This window comes from Alosa alosa, chromosome 12 (genome assembly GCF_017589495.1).
Source record: "Alosa alosa isolate M-15738 ecotype Scorff River chromosome 12, AALO_Geno_1.1, whole genome shotgun sequence".
Taxonomy (NCBI): domain Eukaryota; kingdom Metazoa; phylum Chordata; class Actinopteri; order Clupeiformes; family Clupeidae; genus Alosa; species Alosa alosa.
Genome location: NC_063200.1, coordinates 13,849,304 through 13,869,421, shown reverse-complemented (window position 1 = coordinate 13,869,421; position 20,118 = coordinate 13,849,304). Strand labels below are relative to the sequence as shown.

General features: G+C 43.1%; 1 protein-coding gene across 4 annotated transcripts; it reads left to right on the top strand.

Annotated features, from left to right (window-relative positions):
- The first annotated feature begins 154 nt into the window (after nucleotides 1-154).
- Nucleotides 155-19,895, top strand: ddhd2 (DDHD domain containing 2). 4 transcript variants are annotated; one of them, XM_048258178.1, is made up of 17 exons: nucleotides 155-241; nucleotides 1,261-1,431; nucleotides 1,906-2,111; nucleotides 2,797-2,886; nucleotides 7,135-7,255; nucleotides 7,699-7,857; nucleotides 8,461-8,602; nucleotides 8,764-8,972; nucleotides 14,563-14,630; nucleotides 15,628-15,771; nucleotides 16,033-16,119; nucleotides 16,542-16,682; nucleotides 17,508-17,663; nucleotides 18,246-18,351; nucleotides 18,495-18,650; nucleotides 18,951-19,116; nucleotides 19,425-19,895. In XM_048258178.1, the coding sequence occupies exons 2-17, from the start codon at nucleotides 1,299-1,301 to the stop codon at nucleotides 19,513-19,515; spliced, it is 2,175 nt and encodes a 724-aa protein (XP_048114135.1). In that variant the 5' UTR covers nucleotides 155-241; nucleotides 1,261-1,298; the 3' UTR covers nucleotides 19,516-19,895. The 4 variants fall into 4 exon arrangements, with proteins under 4 accessions (XP_048114135.1, XP_048114137.1, XP_048114133.1 ...); XM_048258180.1 differs by having other exon boundaries at nucleotides 177-385; nucleotides 7,699-7,788; XM_048258176.1 differs by having other exon boundaries at nucleotides 177-385.
- Nucleotides 19,896-20,118: the final 223 nt, after the last annotated feature.

The window sequence follows — 20,118 nt, the reverse complement described above, 5'->3', positions numbered from 1 at the left end:
CTTATGTATTCATGGGTTTCATCCGGTCCCTTTCCACAGGTGTTTAAAATCAAGCACCTAGATTATGAATGCAGACTGCATTCTGCTTGATTAACACACCTGTGGAAAGGGACCTGATGAAACCCATGGATAACTGCATGTCCCATTCATTTACTTTAAATAGCAACAGCTTACACAATCATAAAGAGTCGCTGACTCGTGTCACCATGAGCGAACTTACTCAGCGAAACCATTTCAGAGGGCAACTTTTTTCGTTTATCTATCGGGTCAGAAATAATGATAAGCCGTAAAATCCCCTTTCTGGGGTTACCTGAAGAGAGGTTAAGTCAAACTATTGAAGGCGGGGATTTGGGAAGGGTCTAACCTGCATGCACATTGACGAGAGGTAACTTGATGATTTCTAACTAGGCTACTTCAGAATAGCTTGTTCCTTATTTTGGAGCAGTGACAAAAGAGAGTTTGCGACAGTTTGACAGACAGTGTTTTGTTTTATTAATCGTAACATGACCTCATCATAATGCTTTATACGCGGTGAGATTATCAATCTATAGGCTAAGCGGCAAACGGTTAGTAGCCTAATTTACCATTTCTGTTCCCAAAAAAACTGCGTAACTTTTTCTGTTATATATATATACATCTGTCTTACAGTCAGAAGTCAAAGAGGCTATAAATGACAAAAGTTATCCCATACGGTTTTTTATTTCTTTCAGTGTTCGAGCGTTTTGACTGTAGCCTATTAAGTCCTCTAATTAATAATTGCCTATAATGACTTCTTTAGACGCGTTACGAGGCAGACTGTATGATGCATCAGGCTATTTTTCTAAATGAATTCAGGAAAAGATATGTTCCACTAGCTGTTTGAACAATTAAGACACTGATTAACTACATAAATAGGTTTCTATATTCCTGTGTCAACAACAGCTTATCAGACTGCTCAGCCTCAGTCAAGGGAACAACTCTTCTGGTATTGTTTATTGATTTGGATGTAGGCCTATTGATTATTATTTATTGATTTAAAAAAGGCATACCATGTGTTGGTATTGATGACGGGTAAATGTGTTTTGTACTGGGGATGGACAAAAATAACTTTTGTTTGTTGTTGACTGGTCTGTTGTGCTGGTCTAATCCAGATTCTGTATGTCAACTTCTGTCTAACATGGTTGTTATAATAGGGTTAATATATTACTTTTTTACCACTTTGCACAGGTGAGGGACAATTGAAACGGTTGTTTACTTGATTAATGTTTTTTTTCCTTGTAGCGTAAATATCACTTGAGATTGACAAAGGCGCTGGCACCATGAGCAGTAAGAGCTGCAAGAGCTCGTGTGAGCCGGTGCGACCTCACTGGTTCTACCGGCAGCCTGCCGGGGAGAAAGAGCCCTGGCTCCCCCTAAGCTACGAGGACTCACAAAAGCTGGAGGAAGCGCACGGTGAGTAAACCGGTCCCTAGTGGCAGCGCAGCTGTCTGAAGCTTCCAAAGGCATGTGAGAGCTGAGCTCAGCTCATTGAATCAGTCAGGGACTTGTTTCTCATGGCCTAGTGCTCTTTGAACTGATATTCTTTTTCTTTGAGCTCCTACTGTAGCTCTTCTGAAACTGACATTAAACCTGTTAGACTCACAGCCCCAACTTAAATCTCAAAAAGGAAAGGATAACAGTGTGGAATTCATCAATGCTGCTGATGGCACATCACTAAATGTCATCAAACCTCTGATCTTTTAAGTCCATACCTCTTGTCTTTACTGCATTGGTTGAGATGGTGCCATTTGTGGTGTGAACCTTATCAGCCAGCACTGTTGCCCCGTTCCACAGCCATCATTACTTTTTTTGAATACAGTGAGTGAGTGTGTGAGTGTGAGTGAGTGAGTGGTGATGTGACTGCGGTTGGTCGGTTTTGTGTGCCAGTGTGGAGTAAGGAGGTGGGGAGCGAGCGGGACGTGGTGGTGCCAGTCGAGGGCAGACGCTACGACGTGCGCCTGAAGGAGCGCAGCCGCCACGCCGTGTACTGGACCGAGCCGCCCTCCGAGGTCCGGCGGTGCTTATGGTTCTACAAGGGGAACAAGGAGAGCGCCTACAGCCCTTACAGTGAGAACACCAGCCAGGTTCTGGAGGTGAGTGAGAGGCCCCATCCAAGGATCTGTAGGCCCAAGCTGTCACTGGCTGACTGAGACTGATCAGAGCTTTACTGCAGGGAGTGAAGTGAACACCAGCGTCTCAGGTCTGTGGAAGAAAGTAACGAAATGGAAATGAAATTATGGTCATGGTATTTAGCAGACGCTTTTGTCCAAAGCGACATACAAATACAATAGGTGCGACATACAAATTCAACAATACCATAGTTAAATTTTACAGTAAACAAGTTAAAAAGTTGGTAAGACTACACCAAGGAGAACAACAATAAAAAAACGACCATGTCAATTCAATCTATAGCCTAATGAAAATAAATACATACTATAAATACTATACAAACCATAATGCATAAGAAACGCTTAATAAATGAGATGTTTTATTATGATCAGGTTGGATTGGAGTTGGACTGCTACATTCAGCATAATTCTGTGAGGAGAAGAATCATGGTCCAGCACCATTTTGACAAGAAGTAGTATAGCAATCTTATAACCATAAATTATTCACATGAAACAAAATGATTAGAGCGTAATTAGACCACTGTAGTTTTTCACTTCAGCTTGCTGAGGGAGCGCAGCTTTCGATTTTCTGCCAAAAACTAAAATGTAGTGTGGACTAACTAATGATTGCTAGAGCTATTTATTGATCCAAGTGTCGCTGCTGATGCAGGAGTCCTACCAAACAGCTGTGGCCCAAAATGAATGGAAGAAGAAGGTGATGCTCCCCACAGGAGAGACCGTCTTTCTGCAGAGTCCCAAGGTATGATTTCATCTTTAGATATCAATGTGTTATTTAGCAGACACTCTTACATAGAGCAACCAATGACAGCCACGTACAGTGAAGTACTGACAGGGAGATTCTCCATGGAGTAACCTAGTGTCAAGTGCCTTCCTTCCAATGTTGGCAGCCCCTTGGATCGAACTCACATGTCACTTAGATAGATAGATACTTTATTGATCCCCAGGGGAAATTCAAGGTCTCAGCAGCATACAGACAACACATACACATTCTTTAAAAGCAGAAAAAGTAATTAAAGTATATAATATAAAAACACAACTAAGCAATAAGGACAGTAGAAGATAAAGAATATACTAAAATACAAATTATACTAACTAACACTTAATCTAAATCAATTCTAAAAACAGTATCCACATAGTGGTGATTAATCAATCAGTGGCGCTTGCAATGACTGAGGCAGGGACTGAGCCTGTGATTGTCTGTGCATAGTAAGGTAAGGTAAGGTGCTCTATGTGAACGAGTGTCATGATGATAGTGCAATGGTGATAGTGGTCATGGTGATAATGCAAATGAGTAAGTCCAACAGTGCAACAATGCAGAAATAAAGTCTATATATCTATATATTTAACTATTTTAAGAAAAGTGTGGCCACAGTTCAGCTGTGGCATGGAGGGAGGGGTTATGCATATGTGCTAATATAGCACGCAAACAGTGAGGCAGAAAGACAGTGGTAAAAGTGGCTAGTGGACAGACAGTATCCAAACATGGAGGGGGTGACGAGGCAGACAGACTATGCAGAGAAGTCTATCTCTCCTCTTCCCTATAAGTGAAGCATTGAACAGTTCAATGGCCCTGGAACAACTTCATGTGTTCCATTTGGACAATAGACGACAGGACACAGACAGCTGAGTTTAAAAGAAAAACGTGTTACAGTGCACCAGCACACCATTTGTCCTTGAAAACATCAATTGCCCTTGTTAATCTATAAAAAATAAGTCAACAGTAACTCTCGACTTGACTAAATTCTTGAAAACTGCAACAACATCATCTCCAGCTTTCTGCTGCACCTTGTTTTTCCTGCTTAGATGAATAGCCAGCTTCGCCTGGCCATTAATGAAATTGATGAGTTCACACTTTGACTTCTGTCTCTGATTATAAAAACCAAGTATAAAACTTTGCTTTGTGAACCTTGTTCCCATAGAATAAAACAAAGGGCTCAACACACAAAATAAAGGGGAAAGCCTATTGCAATCCATAAAACAGTGATGAAAAGTCTCCCTGTCAGAACAAAAAGGACACATGTCACTCAGTGCAGGATTTATCACAGATAACAAAGCATTAACAGCAATAGCACCACGCCAGATCCTCCACTGAAGATCCCCAGTTCTTTTGGTCAGTGGGGACTTGTAAATCACTCTCCACACAGGTTTCATTTTATCATCAATGCCCAACCTATCCCTCCAAACATTGTCCATCCTACCCCTGAGAGTGGTTTTGGTTTTGATCACCTTCACCAGATTCTTGTACAGAACTTTCCTACTAGCTGAACACAAAACAAAACTGTCCTGGTCCCCAGAAACTAGCAGCGGACTAGCATGACCACATTCTAGCAAAGCAGGTGAAAGTAAGACTGTTGGAAAAACATCCCCATCATCACAAAGAACATTACCCTTGTCCCAGTCCTCCAAAAGACTTTTCTCCTGGGAACTCAGGACCCCTTTAAGCTTGTCAATAAATCACTTCACATACCCCTCAGACCCAAAAAGGAGGCAACCGCCTGAACATTCTGGAAATTGCAACCTGCCCCGTCAACAATTTGCCGGAGTTGCAGGGCTCCCTTCTCAAAAAGCAAGGCTGTGAGACCAGGAAAATCACACAATGCATCAAAACGTGACCCCAACACAATCGGCTCCTCAAGTAGCTAGTGAACAGAGGATAACCCTCCAGCCCACTGACGGGTAAAAAGTCCCCAAACCCTAAAAAGACTTTTGTAGAAAGGTGGTAGTCCATTAAACCCAAGTCGCTCACTGTCCATTTGAAACAGAGCCGTGTCCAGGCCCAGCACAGTGTGAGCCAGCGGCCTCCAGGCCACAGTAGTCGAAGCAGTGAGCAGCCGCTGGACGAACTGAAATCGATAAGTGTCCCTCCTGCTAGACAGGCTGACGAGTCCTTGTCCCCCATCATCCTTTGAGAGAAAAAGAACTGCCTGTGGGACCCAGTGCAGTTTGTCCCAAAAAAAGTTCACCACTTCCTTCTGCAAGCTTTCCAGTAGTCCAGCAGGGGGTTCCATACAGGCAAGTTTATGCCATAACGCAGAGGCCACTAGATTGTTTATTATAAGTGCCCGCCCCCTATATGACAGTTGGGGAAGTAGCCACTTCCATTTCCCCAGGCGGCCTTCCACCTTATCCAAGACCCCTTCCCAGTTCTTTTGGACAAAAATGTCATTACCCAAAAAAACACCCAAATACTTAAACCCTTCTCTTTTCCACACCAGCCCACCAGGCAACCCAGAGCACCTCTCCTCCCACTCCCCAAACCAAATGGCTTCACTCTTTCCCCAGTTCACTTTCGCAGATGATGCATGTTGAAAATCCAAGAGTTTTATTTAACATAATTACATCATCTTTACCATTAACAAACAGTCACATCATCTGCATAAGCAGACAAAAAGAAACGATCATTACAATGAGGCAAAAGAACACCCCCCAAAACAGCATAAAGCTTGTGAAGCAGCGGTTCAATGGCAAGAGAGTACAACATGCCAGACATCGGGCACCCCTGCCTGACCCCTCTTTTGACTCTGAAAGGAGCACTCAGACCTCCATTCACTTTCAGCGCACTTTCAATATTACAATAAAGCGCTTTCACCATATTCATAAAAACGGGACTAAACCCAAAAGACGCTAAGGCGGCCCACAAAAACTCATGCTCAACACGGTCGAAGGCCTTTTGCTAATCCAAGGAAATCAACCCCATATCCATACCCAGATCGTGCGAGACATCCCACAAGTCCCTTACCACATTCACATTGTCAAAAATAGACCGCTCAGGTATACAGTAGGATTGATCATTGTGGACCACCTGTAAAATTTCCTCCCTCAGCCTCATAGCTAAAGCCTTGGACAGAATTTTCATGTCTGAACATAATAAGGACACAGGACGCCAGTTCCCAATGTCCCACAGGTCACCTTTCTTGGGCAAAAGGGTGATGACTGCCCTGCGGCAGCTAAGGGGCAAACACCCCTCCTCCAGGCTCTCCCGCAGCATTGCCAGGAGATCCTCCCCAATGCAGGGCCAAAAGACTTTATAGAACTCAATGGGTAACCCATCAATCCCAGGAGACTTACCACTGGCCATGCCCATAAGGGCCTTTTCAAGCTCCGGGAGCGTAAGAGTCATGTCAAGTGCAGCATAACAATCTTTCGCCACTTTGGGCAGTCCAGTAAAGAAAGAGCTGGACAGGATATCACTCGACACTAACTCAGTCATACAGCTTAGAGTAAAACAGTCTCGCATAGTTACGAATCTGAGCAGGCTGTCAGGTCCTGGCCCGATTCAGTCTCCATACACCTGCCTTCTAAACGACACCACATGTTTCAAAAGGGGCGATTTACAACCCAGGGAAATCTTCCTTATAGATGAAACCAGCCGGCCGAACCGCTGTAACTCCCGTTCAATCAGTTCATCTTTAATGAAAGGTGGAACATTAGAAATGATCACTTTCTTAGATGGGCAACTGGGAGGGAGTACAGGCGTCAGTGTGTTGTTTATTTCTACACCTGTCGCAACTACCTCCCTTGCTTTTGCAACTGTAGCCTACCAAGAAAAATCACAATCGCTTTGTTCATGCGAGAGGCCGATATAACATATCCATGGCCAACAACGTGACCCACCACCAAACTACATTCTTCAACACTTGCGGAACAAACAATTCTCACGCCATGCTGTCTCGTTAAATGATCGAAATCCATTGTTCCCGCAGCAGTCCCGCTCCAAACAGGAGCCGCAGACTCGGCGGGAGAGCAAACTACAAAAAAAACGCAAACGAAAAAAAATCTACAGCGACACTAGAGTTGGCGCTAAACACAAAAAACAGGAAAACACGGAAATAAGATGCACAAAAGTTAGAGGTTAGAAAGACTGTTTCAAAGAGATTCCACTCACGCTCAAGCACTCACTCCGCAGATGCGCAGAGAGAGGGAGAGACACAGAGGCAGAGACAGACACACACTCATGACTGGTGTTGTCCCAACATGTCCTCCTCAGATTATCACACAGCTCCCGTCCACCCCAGACAAAGACAAACAGCCGGCCTCCCCCACAGAGCCAACCCCGCCGAGGGTGTTGGAGAGAGGGCTGGAGAACATGCAACTGGACGTGCCCGAAGGTACAGTAGCCTAGGTGATGCATCTATGGCAACCGCATCCAACCCCTGCCAAACCTGTGCCAACCATATCCAAACCCATGCAAAACACATCTAAAGCCATGCAAAACACATCCAACGTTGTGCCAAATACATCCAAACCCTTATCAACTACATACATTTGTGTGTGTGTGTGTGTGTGTGTGTGTGTGTCTGTCTCCACATTTGGAGAAGGTGTTGTGTGTATCCAAAACATGTTTTGCTGCTGTTTTATTATTGTCAATAGAGTCATATTACTGAGTCTTGTCTGAGCAATTACTGCACCTGTAAAATGTGTGTCCTTATGTGTATTTATTCTGAAATGTGGTGTGTGTGTGTGTGTGTGTGTGTTTGTTATTATATACCTGTGTGTGTGTTTTTGTATACGTGTGTGTTTATATATGTGTGTGTGTGTGTGTGTTCCCAAGGGGAGCCTGAGACAGTGGACCACTTGGTGTTCATGGTGCACGGGATTGGCCCAGCGTGCGACCTGCGTATGCGGACTCTGATACAGTGTGGTGAGTCTCACACACACCTCCCCTCTGAAAGCCCCACGCCACCCCCCACCAGGACTCTAGTGCATAGTGGTGAGTCTCTCAGATCCCCCTCTGAAAGCCCCCCAACACACGCACACACACGCGCGCACACACACGCACAGACACACGCACAGACACACGCACAGACACACACACACGCGCACACACACACACACATACCTACCTCAACTCAGCTATCTGCTTCTCTGAGCTCTGCTGCTGTAGAGAGTGTATGGTGGATCATGTCATGGGAAACAATTTTATTATATTTTATATATTTTTTTTAATACAGCTCTTCACAATGCTAGTAGAACGCTCAATTGACTTGAATGGGATTTCCCAGCGTTTTTACAGTGACATGTGCACCATGTAATGACCGCTGAAACATATAATGACCGCTGTCAATAGCAACGGGTTTGTGCTTCTAAATCACGCATTTCATATCACTCCGCAAGTAGTCCGATCACTTCTCGCAAAGGAACTTCATTCAAAAGTGAAAATATGTCCCTTCAGGGCAAAGTAAGACCCCTTCACTGCGTGTCAGGGTCCGGTTTGCCCTGTCGAAACTTATTTTCCCGATAATGACCGGTGTTCTATACATTATCCCTCTGCTTTCTGGATTTTTAATTTCTCTCTCTCTCTCTCACTGTGTAGTGAATGACTTCCGCAGTGTGTCTCTGTGTCTGATCAACTCCCACTTCCGTCAGACGGCAGAGGGTCCGTGTCAGATGGGCCGCGTGGAGTTCCTTCCCATCACCTGGCACGCCGTGCTGCATGAAGACACCGGCGTGGACAAGTGAGCGAGCTAACCTTTCCCAGGACTACTAGTGCACACACACATGGGACTAGGTTAGAGATGTTTACTAGGTCACACTGGTCTAATGGTCTGTCCACATGCGCGCACACACACACACATTGTTCTAACCGTCTGTCCACCCACACACACTCTCTCCACAGAGACATGGAGCGGATCACGCTGCCCAGCATCAGTCTGCTGCGTAAGTTTGGGAACGACACCATCCTAGACGTGCTCTTCTACAACAGCCCCAAGTACTGCCAGGTCATCGTGGACGCGGTCGCCACGGAGATCAACCGGCTGCACCGACTCTTCCTCCAACGGCATCCAGACTTCACCGGAGCCGTCTCCCTGGCTGGCCACAGTCTAGGTGCTGAAAATACACCATCACACGCCATAGATTATACCATCTCCTCGACAACATAATCACACCGAATGTAATGACCTCACCAGTACGACACAGCCCCATATATATATATATATATATATATATATATATATATATATAAATAAAATATATCATCACATACAGCTGACGGCCAGACGAGATGTGTCAAGTCAAGTTTATTTATATAGCACATTTCATACACAGAGGTCATTCAATGTGCTTTACATAAACAAAACCAAACGATAATAACAAATAAAAGCATAGAAGGGCAATATAGTCAAAGAATAGTTAAAAGGTAAAGATCATAATAAAAAGAGAACATAAAACACAAAGGTAAAATCATTTAAAAAAAAAAATAATAATTAAAAAGCAAAAAAACAAAGGCAAAAGTAGTAAAAAAGTAATAAAGACAAAGTAGAATAATTATCGAGGCAGATTCAGAATTTGTAACTCGGCACAGTTAGCAGAAAGCGTCTGAGGACAGTTTGGTCTTAAGTCTAGATTTAAAACTGGCTACAGTTGGGGCCTTTTTAATGTCATCCGAAAGTTGGTTCCACAGCTGAGCCGCATAGCAGCTAAAAGCTGCTTCACCATGTTTAGTTCTAACTGTAGGTTTTACTAGCAGGTTTTCACCTGGGACCTGAGAGGATGAGCAGGTGTGTACTGCTGAAGCATGTCTGACAAGTATTTAGGTCCTGCTCCATTTACTGATTTATAAACAAGCAATAGTGCTTTAAAGTCAATTCTGTGACTTACTGGAAGCCAGTGCAAAGACTTAGAATTGGAGTAATGTGGTCAGTTCTTTTAGTTTTTGTTAGAATCTTAGCTGCTGCATTTTTGTATCACCTGAAGCTGTTTAATAGTCTTTTTTAGGAAGGCCTGTGAACAGTCCATTGCAGTAATCAACCCTGCTGGAGATAAATGCATGAATGAGTTTTCTAAGTCATGTTTTGACATCAGCCCTCTGAGTTTGACAATATTTTTGAGGTGGTAAAAAGCTGATTTGGTTATCGCTTTCATGTGGCTGTTGAAATTTAGATCACTGTCAATTAATACACCAAGATTTTTAACAGTATCCTTTGCCTTCAACCCTTTTTGTGTCAACGAGTGGCAACCCTAAGTCTTTCCTCATTTTACCAAATATAATTACTTCAGTTTTTTCTTTGTTCAGCTGAAGAAAATTTTGAGACATCCAGGTGTTGATTTGTTCTATACACTGACACATAGCTTCAAGTGGACCATAGTTGTTTGGTGATAGAGCTAAGTAAATTTGTGTGTCATCTGCATAGCTATGATATGAAATCAAATTATTTTGAATGATTTGTCCAAGTGGGAGCATATAGAGGTTGAATAATAGTGGCCCCAAGATCGATCCCTGGGGAACACCACAGGTCAAGGACGTTGGTGTTGAGGTACAGTTTCCGATGGCAACAAAGAAGCTCCTTTCTTGTAGATATGATTTTAGCCAGCTGAAAACTATGCCTGTAAATCCAACCCAGTGTTCTAGTCTGTGTAGTAAAATATTGTGATCAACAGTGTCAAATGCTGCACTAAGGTCCAGTAGCACTAGGACTGATGTTTTACCTGAATCTGTGTTGAGGTATGTCATTGGAAACTTTAATGAGAGCTGTTTCAGTGCTGTGATTTGCCCGAAAACCAGACTGAAAGTAATCAAAATACCCATTTGATGTTAGGAAGGTGGTTAATTGATTAAAGACTACTTTTTCAATAATTTTGCCAATAAAAGGTAGATTGGATATGGGCCTGTAATTGTTTAGCATGGAGGCATCCAGGTTATTCTTCTTGAGAAGTGGCTTTACAACAGCTGTTTTCAGTGACTTAGGAAAAGTGCCAGACAGCAATGATACATTTACAATTTGAAGGACATCCGCCGCTATGAGGTGAAAAACAGTTTTGAAGAAATTGGTAGGCACATGTGGAAGGGCTGAGATTCTGTACCGTTTTTTCAAGTGTTTCGTAGTCTATCAAGCTGAACTCTGACATCAAGTTCAGTTTCCCTCTGTTTGTTGCTGGAAGTTCAGGTTGTTGAATTTGTAATTGAGCAGATATGTTGAGTCTGATTTTGTCAATTTTACCTTTAAAAAGATGAAAACTCATTGCATTTATTAGTTGAGAGAAGTTCAGGGCTAATTGTGGGGGGGATTTGTTAACTTATCAACAGTTGAAAATAGAATCACGAGTGTTATTTGAACTTCTATTGATAATGTTAGAAAAAAGAAAGACTGTCTTGCTTTGCATATTTCAGAGTTATATGTGCGGAGCATCTCTTTATGGATTTCATAGTGGATCTGAAGTTTGTATTTCACGCCATTTTCTTTCAGTCTTCCTACACTCTCTTTTTAGAAGTTTAACTGCTGGATTTTGCCTCCATGGTGCTTTCTGTTTGTCCTTAACTTTCTTGAATTGTAATGGAGCAATGTCATCCATAATGTTTGCCATTTTTGCATTAAAGTGATCAAATAAGTCTTCAGAGTCTGACAGTTGACTTGACTTTAGTGAAAGTGCTTGCTCAAAGAGAGCACTTGTCTGATCATTTATGATTCTCCTTTTTACCATCATAGCTGTGTTTTGAGTGTGTGGGGACATAGACACATCAAAGAACATAAAAATGATCAGATAAGGCCAGGTCTTTAACAGCTGTAGACATCGAGACCCTTTGTGATAACAAGGTCGAGGGTATGGCCGAAGAGTGTGTTGGCCCCTGTACATGCTGTGTTGGGAGAAAGTATCGATTAGTGCAATGAATTCCTTGGCATAATTGTTTTTCAGGATTATCCACATGCAAGTTTAGATCCCTGATATAATAAGACAGCCATACTCTATGCAAACAACTGATAGCAGTTCACCTAGCTCTTCAAGAAAAACTTTAGCTGAATGTTTTGGAGGCCTGTAAATTGTCAGTAATAAAATCTGAGGGAGAAGACTTAATGCATGCACACAGATATTCAAATGAAGTAAAGTCACCGAATGGCGACTGATTGCACTGAAAAGGCGTCTTGAAAATTGTGGCTATCCCCCACCTCTTTTATTTGCTCTGGTAGCACTCAAGAAATTGAAGTTTGGGGAGCTGATTCGATGAGAGTAGCAGCACTGTTTGCTTGATCTAACCATGTCTCAGTTAAAAGTAAAAAATCAAGGTTATTGTGTGCAAATTAGATCATGAATTAAGAATGATTTCTTTGAAAGAGATCTGATATTTAGGAGTGCTAGTTTTGCTAGTTTAAGTGTTGGGGAAATATGATCCATGGGGGAAATCTGAGGTTGATGTGAATGCGGGTAGGAGATTGGACTGGTTTACCCTATAAGCTCGATGCATTTGTGTTCTATTTCTTGTCAATACAGGAATAGAGAATGTCATGGGCTTACTGGGTCCCGGCATGTTCTCAAAACTACTGTCAGTACCATTTATATTGCAGGGACCCTGAGAATATCATGCAATACAGTCATCATATAATTGTCCCCTGCTGCTGCCATCTGTATTTTCCACTGCACATTCCATGCTATATGCCGGCTGAGAAAATGAACTAAGAGGTTGCTGCTGCTTAAGAGATCCTTCTAAACGGGGAGGGGGAGGGCGAGGGGGTGGAGGTGCCCTTCGCTTCTTTGGTGCTAATGATCTTGGGCTAGTAAAACTCTGCATGGCTACTGGTAGCAGTCTCTCCATTCTTGCAGGGAACATCATGTGCTTGGGTGGGGATGGTGATGGGTATTCAGGGGATCCTGTGGAGTTTGAGTGGGTGGTGGGATGAAGGGGTGGGGATGGGGATGGATTAGGGGGATTTGTGTGGCCTGGGGAGTTTGATTGGGTGGGGACGTGATTGGGTGTGGGTGGTGATGGGAAATCAAGGAGGTTGGGGTTGAAAATTGATCCAGAGTCTCCATCTGCCTGCTGAGGTTCTGGGAAGTTTGTTGCAGATGCTCTGCTTTCAGCAGGTATTCCAGTAGTGTATTCCATGTTGTTGTGTGTTTGTGGTGACAAGGAGACGACGGAGGTGGGGAGGGGTATTGGTACTGGTGTTACAACATGACCCTTCCTTTCTGATGGCACCTACCAAAGCTGCTGAGAGGATATCTCCTCATGCTCATCACATCCATTTGTTTGCTGAGATTCCAGGGAGTTTGACGCCAGTGATTGACTTTGAGTCATTTTAGCAGCACCCATCTTATCTTGTCCAGTGGACATGGCTTGGCATTGTTGAGCTGGTTGTTTATGTTTCTCCAAGGTCTGCATTTCAGTGGAGGCTAGCGGGTGGTTATCAGAGGGCCCCACAGCAGGGGAGGTTGGGCATATCTGTTTCAGCCTGTGCAGAGTGTTTTGGTTTAGCTGAGTTGTTGATGTCATCCGCTTGTTCCGTCTGTATGGCCACTGAGCGCTTATCAGAGGCTCGGCTCAAGGTTGGCAGAAAAAATGTTGGGTGCAGGAGAGAGAGGTGATAGTATTCGGTTAAGATCTTGGCCCCAGTCCAACTCAGCTCTGTGCTATTTGGTCTGAAGTATTCCCCTGCGATTCCAAAAAGGTTAAAATTGTCAAAATTCATCCCAACTGAAAAGCATGTTTTTTGCGAGCCAGGTGTTTAAACTGAATAGTCTGGAAAATACAAAGCTTCCCTCTGCTGGGAGTGGGCCACTGATGAAAATTTGTATTCCAAGCTCATATAGGGCCGAGAAGTTCCTTGAAATCTTCTTTGACATACAGCTGTTCTCTGTAGATGTCATTTGCTCCAACATTCACAATGATGCGCTTGATAGTTGCATATTTTGACACCAGTTCTGCAAGCTTGTTTTTTGTGTCAGACACTGAAGCATTTGGGAAACAACATACAATCATCCTTTCCCCATTTATATGTCTCACAGCAAAGTCGCCTAGAACGAGGGTTGTGGGATGAATAGGGGTCGAGTGCTGCTTCTTGTCTGTGCCCATCTTTCTATTGCTGTGGTTTGATCACTGCCTGCTTTGGGTCTGTTCCCTGGGAAATTCCTCTCACGTCCCGGAGGCATTCAAATCTGTTCCATAGTGTTAGGGGCTGTGGGCTTCCCTTAGGACCACAAGCCCATTAGTAGTTTGCTGATCTGTCTGTATTTCTGATACGAGGCCTGAAGCTAACATCTGAATTTACTGGTGTTGAGGTAATTACAGTTCTTGTATTACGTTTTTTGTTTTTTGGTCTGGCACCTTGCCTGTGCCAAGGCTCTGTACTCACATTTCCCTTTGTGAGGTCGATGCATTCATCTGCTCTATTAGCAGTGATATTAGACTGCTGGGTTACATTCTCTGCATTTCCAGTAGTTGCTGTACTCACTTCATGAGATGCCTCTCGTAGTTCATCTGTCGTTGATGGAAGGGCATGCATCTTTGATTCCAAAGTAGAAATCCTCTGTTCTAGCTCAGTACATTTTCGGCATATGATGGTAGAATGATTAGATTATTGTCCATGTAATGGTATAACGGTGTATTGACGATGTAATTCAGCTATGCGTGTGCTGTGTGTGGAAATTGAGTGGTATGATGTCCTGTTGCAGCTGTGGTCACTGAGTCTTTTTCCTCTGGCAGGTTCTCTCATCCTGTTTGACCTCCTGACCAATCAGAAGACAGACGCTGATGAAGTGATGGCCGAGGAGGTACGGGAGCTGTACACACCAATAGCACAGGGTTCCAGCATCCTCACTCTTAAACCCTCCAGAGACCTTTGCCTTGTGCTCTTTAAATTAATCTTCAAGGTGTTCTCCGTAGCCTTCAAGTTGAATGGTTCTAAATAGAACATGTAAAGAACTTTGGCTTATTGGTTCAGTCGTGTTAAACCTAGAAATTTAATATGTTAATATTAGCCAGTGTACATTGGATAGTATCTTCTTATTAAGTGTCTGTCCCATGTTGATGAGGTCATAGGATTGCTCATAGTCACCTTGATCAGGAACATGGAGTCATTGGTACTCAAGCCACTGATATTATGTGTCACAAGCCACTTCAGCATCACATGATAACGATAACGTAATGTTATGTAACAGGCTCAGATTATTACAACACCAAGTGTATCTTTGTTTGGCTGGGATGCAAATGACTTTCTAGATAAGGGGATAAATATAGTAACCACGGGCATCTCTCTATAGAAGTTCTTTCTCCACTCTTTTATGTTGATGCCTCCACCTAGTGGCTTTTGAGTGAATTACACTCTAAAACACCAAGAATTCCAAACATCCTTCTAAATCCCATTTAGTGTGATTTTCAAATGATAGATTAGATCAGACATGGTGTTTGGAGAAACATTTTCCTCCTTCCATACAGAGATAGTTTGGCCAAGTAAATAGATATAGCTGCTTTCAACCGGATATTGTTGCTATACTGTGTTGGTATGTTAGTAGCCTATGTCAGAATTCCTCTGTCAATAATTGAGATCTCTTGATTCTGCTTCATAAATAATCAGTAGACAGCAGCTGGATATGACCTGTACCCAAATATGGGAGTATGAGAGTGATCTCGCATCACAATCTTACATTGTAATCCTGTGTCGGACTTCATCAACATCACATTCTGCATTACAATCTTGCATTGTAATCATGTGTCGGACTTCATCAACATCAGAAATGTGTTGACGTTTGCATGTCATATTTCCTGCAGTCAGAGAGCAGCGGTCAGTCAGAGTCAGGCGCCTCTGAGCCTCAGGTTGGCGGGCCTGTAAGCCTGGAGGACGTCCTGGTGGGGAGGGGGCTGGAGGATCACTTCCGAGTTCTTCACCGGGAGCAGGTGGACACAGAGTCCCTGGTTAGTGCGGCACACCAAGTGTACTGCGTGCAATTTTATTAAACTCTTTATTTTTCTCTTCTTCCTATCACTTCTCTAGCGGTTTTCTCTGTTTTCTTTAGAACTTCTCTGTTCCTTTCTTTTTTTTACTATAAACAGTCCATCTAGTTTTTATCTATCTATCTAGTCCGTAATGTTGAATTAAGCATGAGCTAGCGTACCAGTCACTGTGGTATCTTTCTCTTATACTGTCCCTCTCCCTCTCTGTCTCTCTCTAAATAGCTTCTCTGCTCAGAAAATGACTTGAAGGACCTCGGAATTCCTCTAGGACCTCGCAAGAAAATTTTGGACTTGGCAAAGAAATGGAAGGTCTCAGACTATTCTATTAAGACACCCCCTCCTAGCACGCATCCTCTCTCTCTCTCTCTCTCTCTCTCTCTCTCTCTCTCTCTCTCTCTCTCTCTCTCTCTCTCTCTCTCTCTCTCTCTCTCTCTCTCTCTCTCTCTCTCTCTCTCTCTCTCTCTCTCTCTCTCTCTCTCTCTCTCTCTCTCTCTCTCTCTCTCTCTCACTACTCCTCTCATGAAACGCCTCTGCCTTGTGGCTATGGAAAATGCTCAGCTCATGTTCTGACTTATTGTGCAACTTCCTCTGAGCGTCGAGACAATAAGGAGTTCTCTGCACACACGCCAGGTCCATGGAGCCGGTGCAGGCCAGATAAAATGCTATTGTCTGTGTGTGCATTGTTGTTGTTATTGAAACAGTTCTTCCCTTTTCCCTGCCATGTTCCACAGCGTTCTAGAGCAGGGACCTCTCCGCCGGTTCTGAACGGGCCGGCGGCCCAGGAGGGTCTTACGCAACACTGGACACACATCCCAGAATGTTCCAATGCCACCTCTATCAGCTACCAGTGTTCCAACGTGGGCATTGGACAGGTGCATAACACTGATATGACGAGTGGTTTACACTAATAATGTCAATATAATAAACAGATTGTTGAATGTGCTACACTAATGTATGTAATTTAAACTCATAAACTGAACGTGTGTGTGTATATGTATATGTATGTGTATATATGTATATATATATATATATATATATATATATATATATATATATATATATATATATATATATATATATATATATATATTATACACACACTATTATGGTAATGTGTATGATTTCATATACATGTAATACACTTTTGATACTAATACATTATTCAAACTACAGTATATTTAGACAAATATACTGTATGAAAGGTTCAATACCTTCACCAGTCCATAAAAAAATGAACTGAAAGATATTTAACTGCCAAGCCTTATTTGAACAGAAATGTTCAAAGCTGGGGAAGTGGTCTTGATGGTTGACTAATACAACAAACACTTAAAATGTTTCCTTGTGTGTGTTTGTTATCCATCATCAAAGGCAGTAACCATGGAGACAAGCCAGAGAGTTCCTCTGGAATCTCCAAAGCTCCTACTGTTTTCCTCAGAGTGTAGGCGACTGGCCGCCAGCTTGTGCTTACGCTCAATCATTTGGCTGACACTTTTAACCAGAGTGACTTACAATTATTGCAAGGGCCACTCTCCCCAGAGCAACTTGGGGTTAAGTGTTTGCCTTGCTCAAACTCTTCTGGTCACTGCATGTTAGCCCAGCTCCGCTACGCTACGCTATTACCGACCCACAGGTGTCTGCCGGATGTCGTGAACTACCCCCAGCTGACGTCGAGCTATGCTTCTGCTTCCATCCTGCAGGTGTCCGTGAACTACCCCCAGCTGACCTTCTGCCCGCAGGCCTTCTTTGCTCTGGGCTCGCCCATCGGAATGTTCCTGACCGTCCGAGGGCTGAAGAAGATCGATCCGGGCTACAGCCTGCCCACCTGCAAGAGCTTCTACAACATCTACCATCCTGTGAGAAGCCTTACTTCTGCAGTGGCCTTTTCAATCACTCACTTACACAATTACAAACAAATATACAGTATATTACCTAATAACATAATTACAGACATTTACTTTAAAAGGCACTATTGTGACCTGATTACTGTTATATTTAGTATAGTTACTATACATGTTATATGTTTTTTGTTTTGTTATGTTTTGTTGTGTTGAGTTGTATTTTGTTGCTGTATACGTTACGTTATATTGTGTTATGTTATATTGTGTTGTTTTGTGTTACTGTACATGTTATACGCTTTGTTTTGTGTTGCATTATGGTGTTGTGTTGTGTGGTGTTGTGTTGCATTAGGTTGTGTGGTGTTGTTTTATTGTGTTGTGTTGCATTAGGTTGTGTTGTGTTATATTCGTGATATGGACCCTTTCAAGAGTTCCATTATCAGCATCATAGTTGGCCCCACAAGACTTCCTTTTAACATTCCATATGTTATCTTAATGCAGAGGAAGTAGATTGGGGCCCAAATAGAACGTTCAAGCATTGTTTTTGTTTACCTTGTTGAAAGGGTCCATTAGCGTTGTTTCTGTGTCTCTGTGTTGCAGTATGACCCTGTGGCTTACCGGATCGAGCCCCTGGTTCTGGCGGGAGGTGTGGAGCTACCCCCTGTGCAGATACCCCATTATAAGGGCCGGAAGAGGATGCATCTCGGTAATGCCAGCCACAGCTAGCTCTACCACATAATTACCACTCGCTCTGATGACACAGGAACTCGGAGCTGGCACCCTCCACAGCAACCACAAGCTGACGCTTTGAATAACGGTTTGTGTGTGTGTGTGTTTCTGTGTCTTTAGAGCTCAAAGACGGCCTGACGCGGGTGAGCTCTGAGCTGCTGGGTTCTATTCGCACTGTTTGGCAAGTGTTCTCTCAGGTACCCAACTCAGCGCTGCCCCTGGTGGGTGGAGTAAGCGATGCAGCCCTCAACACGTCCTCAGACTCCCAAGATGACAGTAGGTTTCACGCACGCCTGTAAATTCACCACAACAATCATTCAACTCTAAATATGTTCTAATGTTGGCTGTAAATTGAGATCTAAATCCATTTTCAATTAATTGAGAAAATAAAGTAAAATTACATACAGTGTATTTGCCCTTCCAGAAAGATTAGGCATTAAAGCCCATTGTACAGGTCAAGATTTAGAATGAAAATGACTTATGTTCCAGATCATTTCTAAGAGCTTAGAGCTTCTAGAACATATCTTTCTCAGTCAGAACCATTCTAACAGAACGTAACTCTGTGGAACTTATTAGGAATGGAAGTCCAGACTGTTGCTGGAACTGGACCGGAAGCTCTGAGGAAGGACGTTAAGGTTGGAATGCTCAATGGAGGAAGGCGCTTTGATTACGTCCTGCAGGAAAAGCCTATCGAGATCTTCAACCAGTATCTTTTTGCTATTCAGAGCCATCTGTGCTACTGGTGAGTGGTTGAGGGACAGCTCTGCAGAGAAACTAGTTGAATGTGTTCAAACTTAACAGCAAAGAGGATTGCATTTGTTGTACGGTATGCAATGCATAATGTTTAATCATTAGTCTGAAACTGTATGTGTTTTGCATTGAGAACAGACCACCAAGCTGACATCTTTTTTTGTTCTAAAACTCTTGATTGTTTTTTTGCTTCATTTTGTAGTAACCTGTAAAGTTCTACCCTGAGCAGTCTGATTAGTTGGACAGTACTTTTTATCCCTTATCATTAGAAACACGTCCTGTATGTGTGTGCTTTTGTAGGGAGTCCGAGGACACGGTTCTGCTGGTTTTGAAAGAAATCTACGAGAGGCAGAAAGCGGCCACACTGCAGCAGCCAGACCCAGTCATGTGACGCGCTGCTATGCATGGTCACTTCCACCAGCATCAGAGTCATTATTTATATTGACATGTTTACATGACTACATGCAGTGTAGCTGGCCAGGTGCTGACTTTGTGAATCGCAACGTATGTGTCAAGACAGCTGGGTCATCTCAGGAGAAGTTCTGGCCATGGATCTTGGACTGACACGGAACCAGTGTGTGGGCTGAACGTGTCACTGTCGATGCTCTCTGCGTCTGGAGTGTGTCTCAATGCTGGCTTTGAGGCACCCAACCTATCCCCATCCCTTACTTACACTCTGATCTTACATGTATTTATTATCTGTAAACTGCTGGTTGATCCCCCACACTCCAGCTCTAACATGCTGCTGAGATAAAGGAGACCTCAAAATTGCATGTTTTGTCATTTTTTTGTTGCCTTGGGAATTTACCTACACATAGAGAATAAGGATATATTTTAGGCCTACTGAAATCCAGATGAGTTTAAATTGTTCTACAATTATGTTTCACCTCTATATTTCAATGTATGCTTTACTTGACAACCATGACGCTCCCACAAATTGTACCAGTCTAGAAACTCAGACCATAGAAAATAATTCCCTTTGAGAATGTCTGGA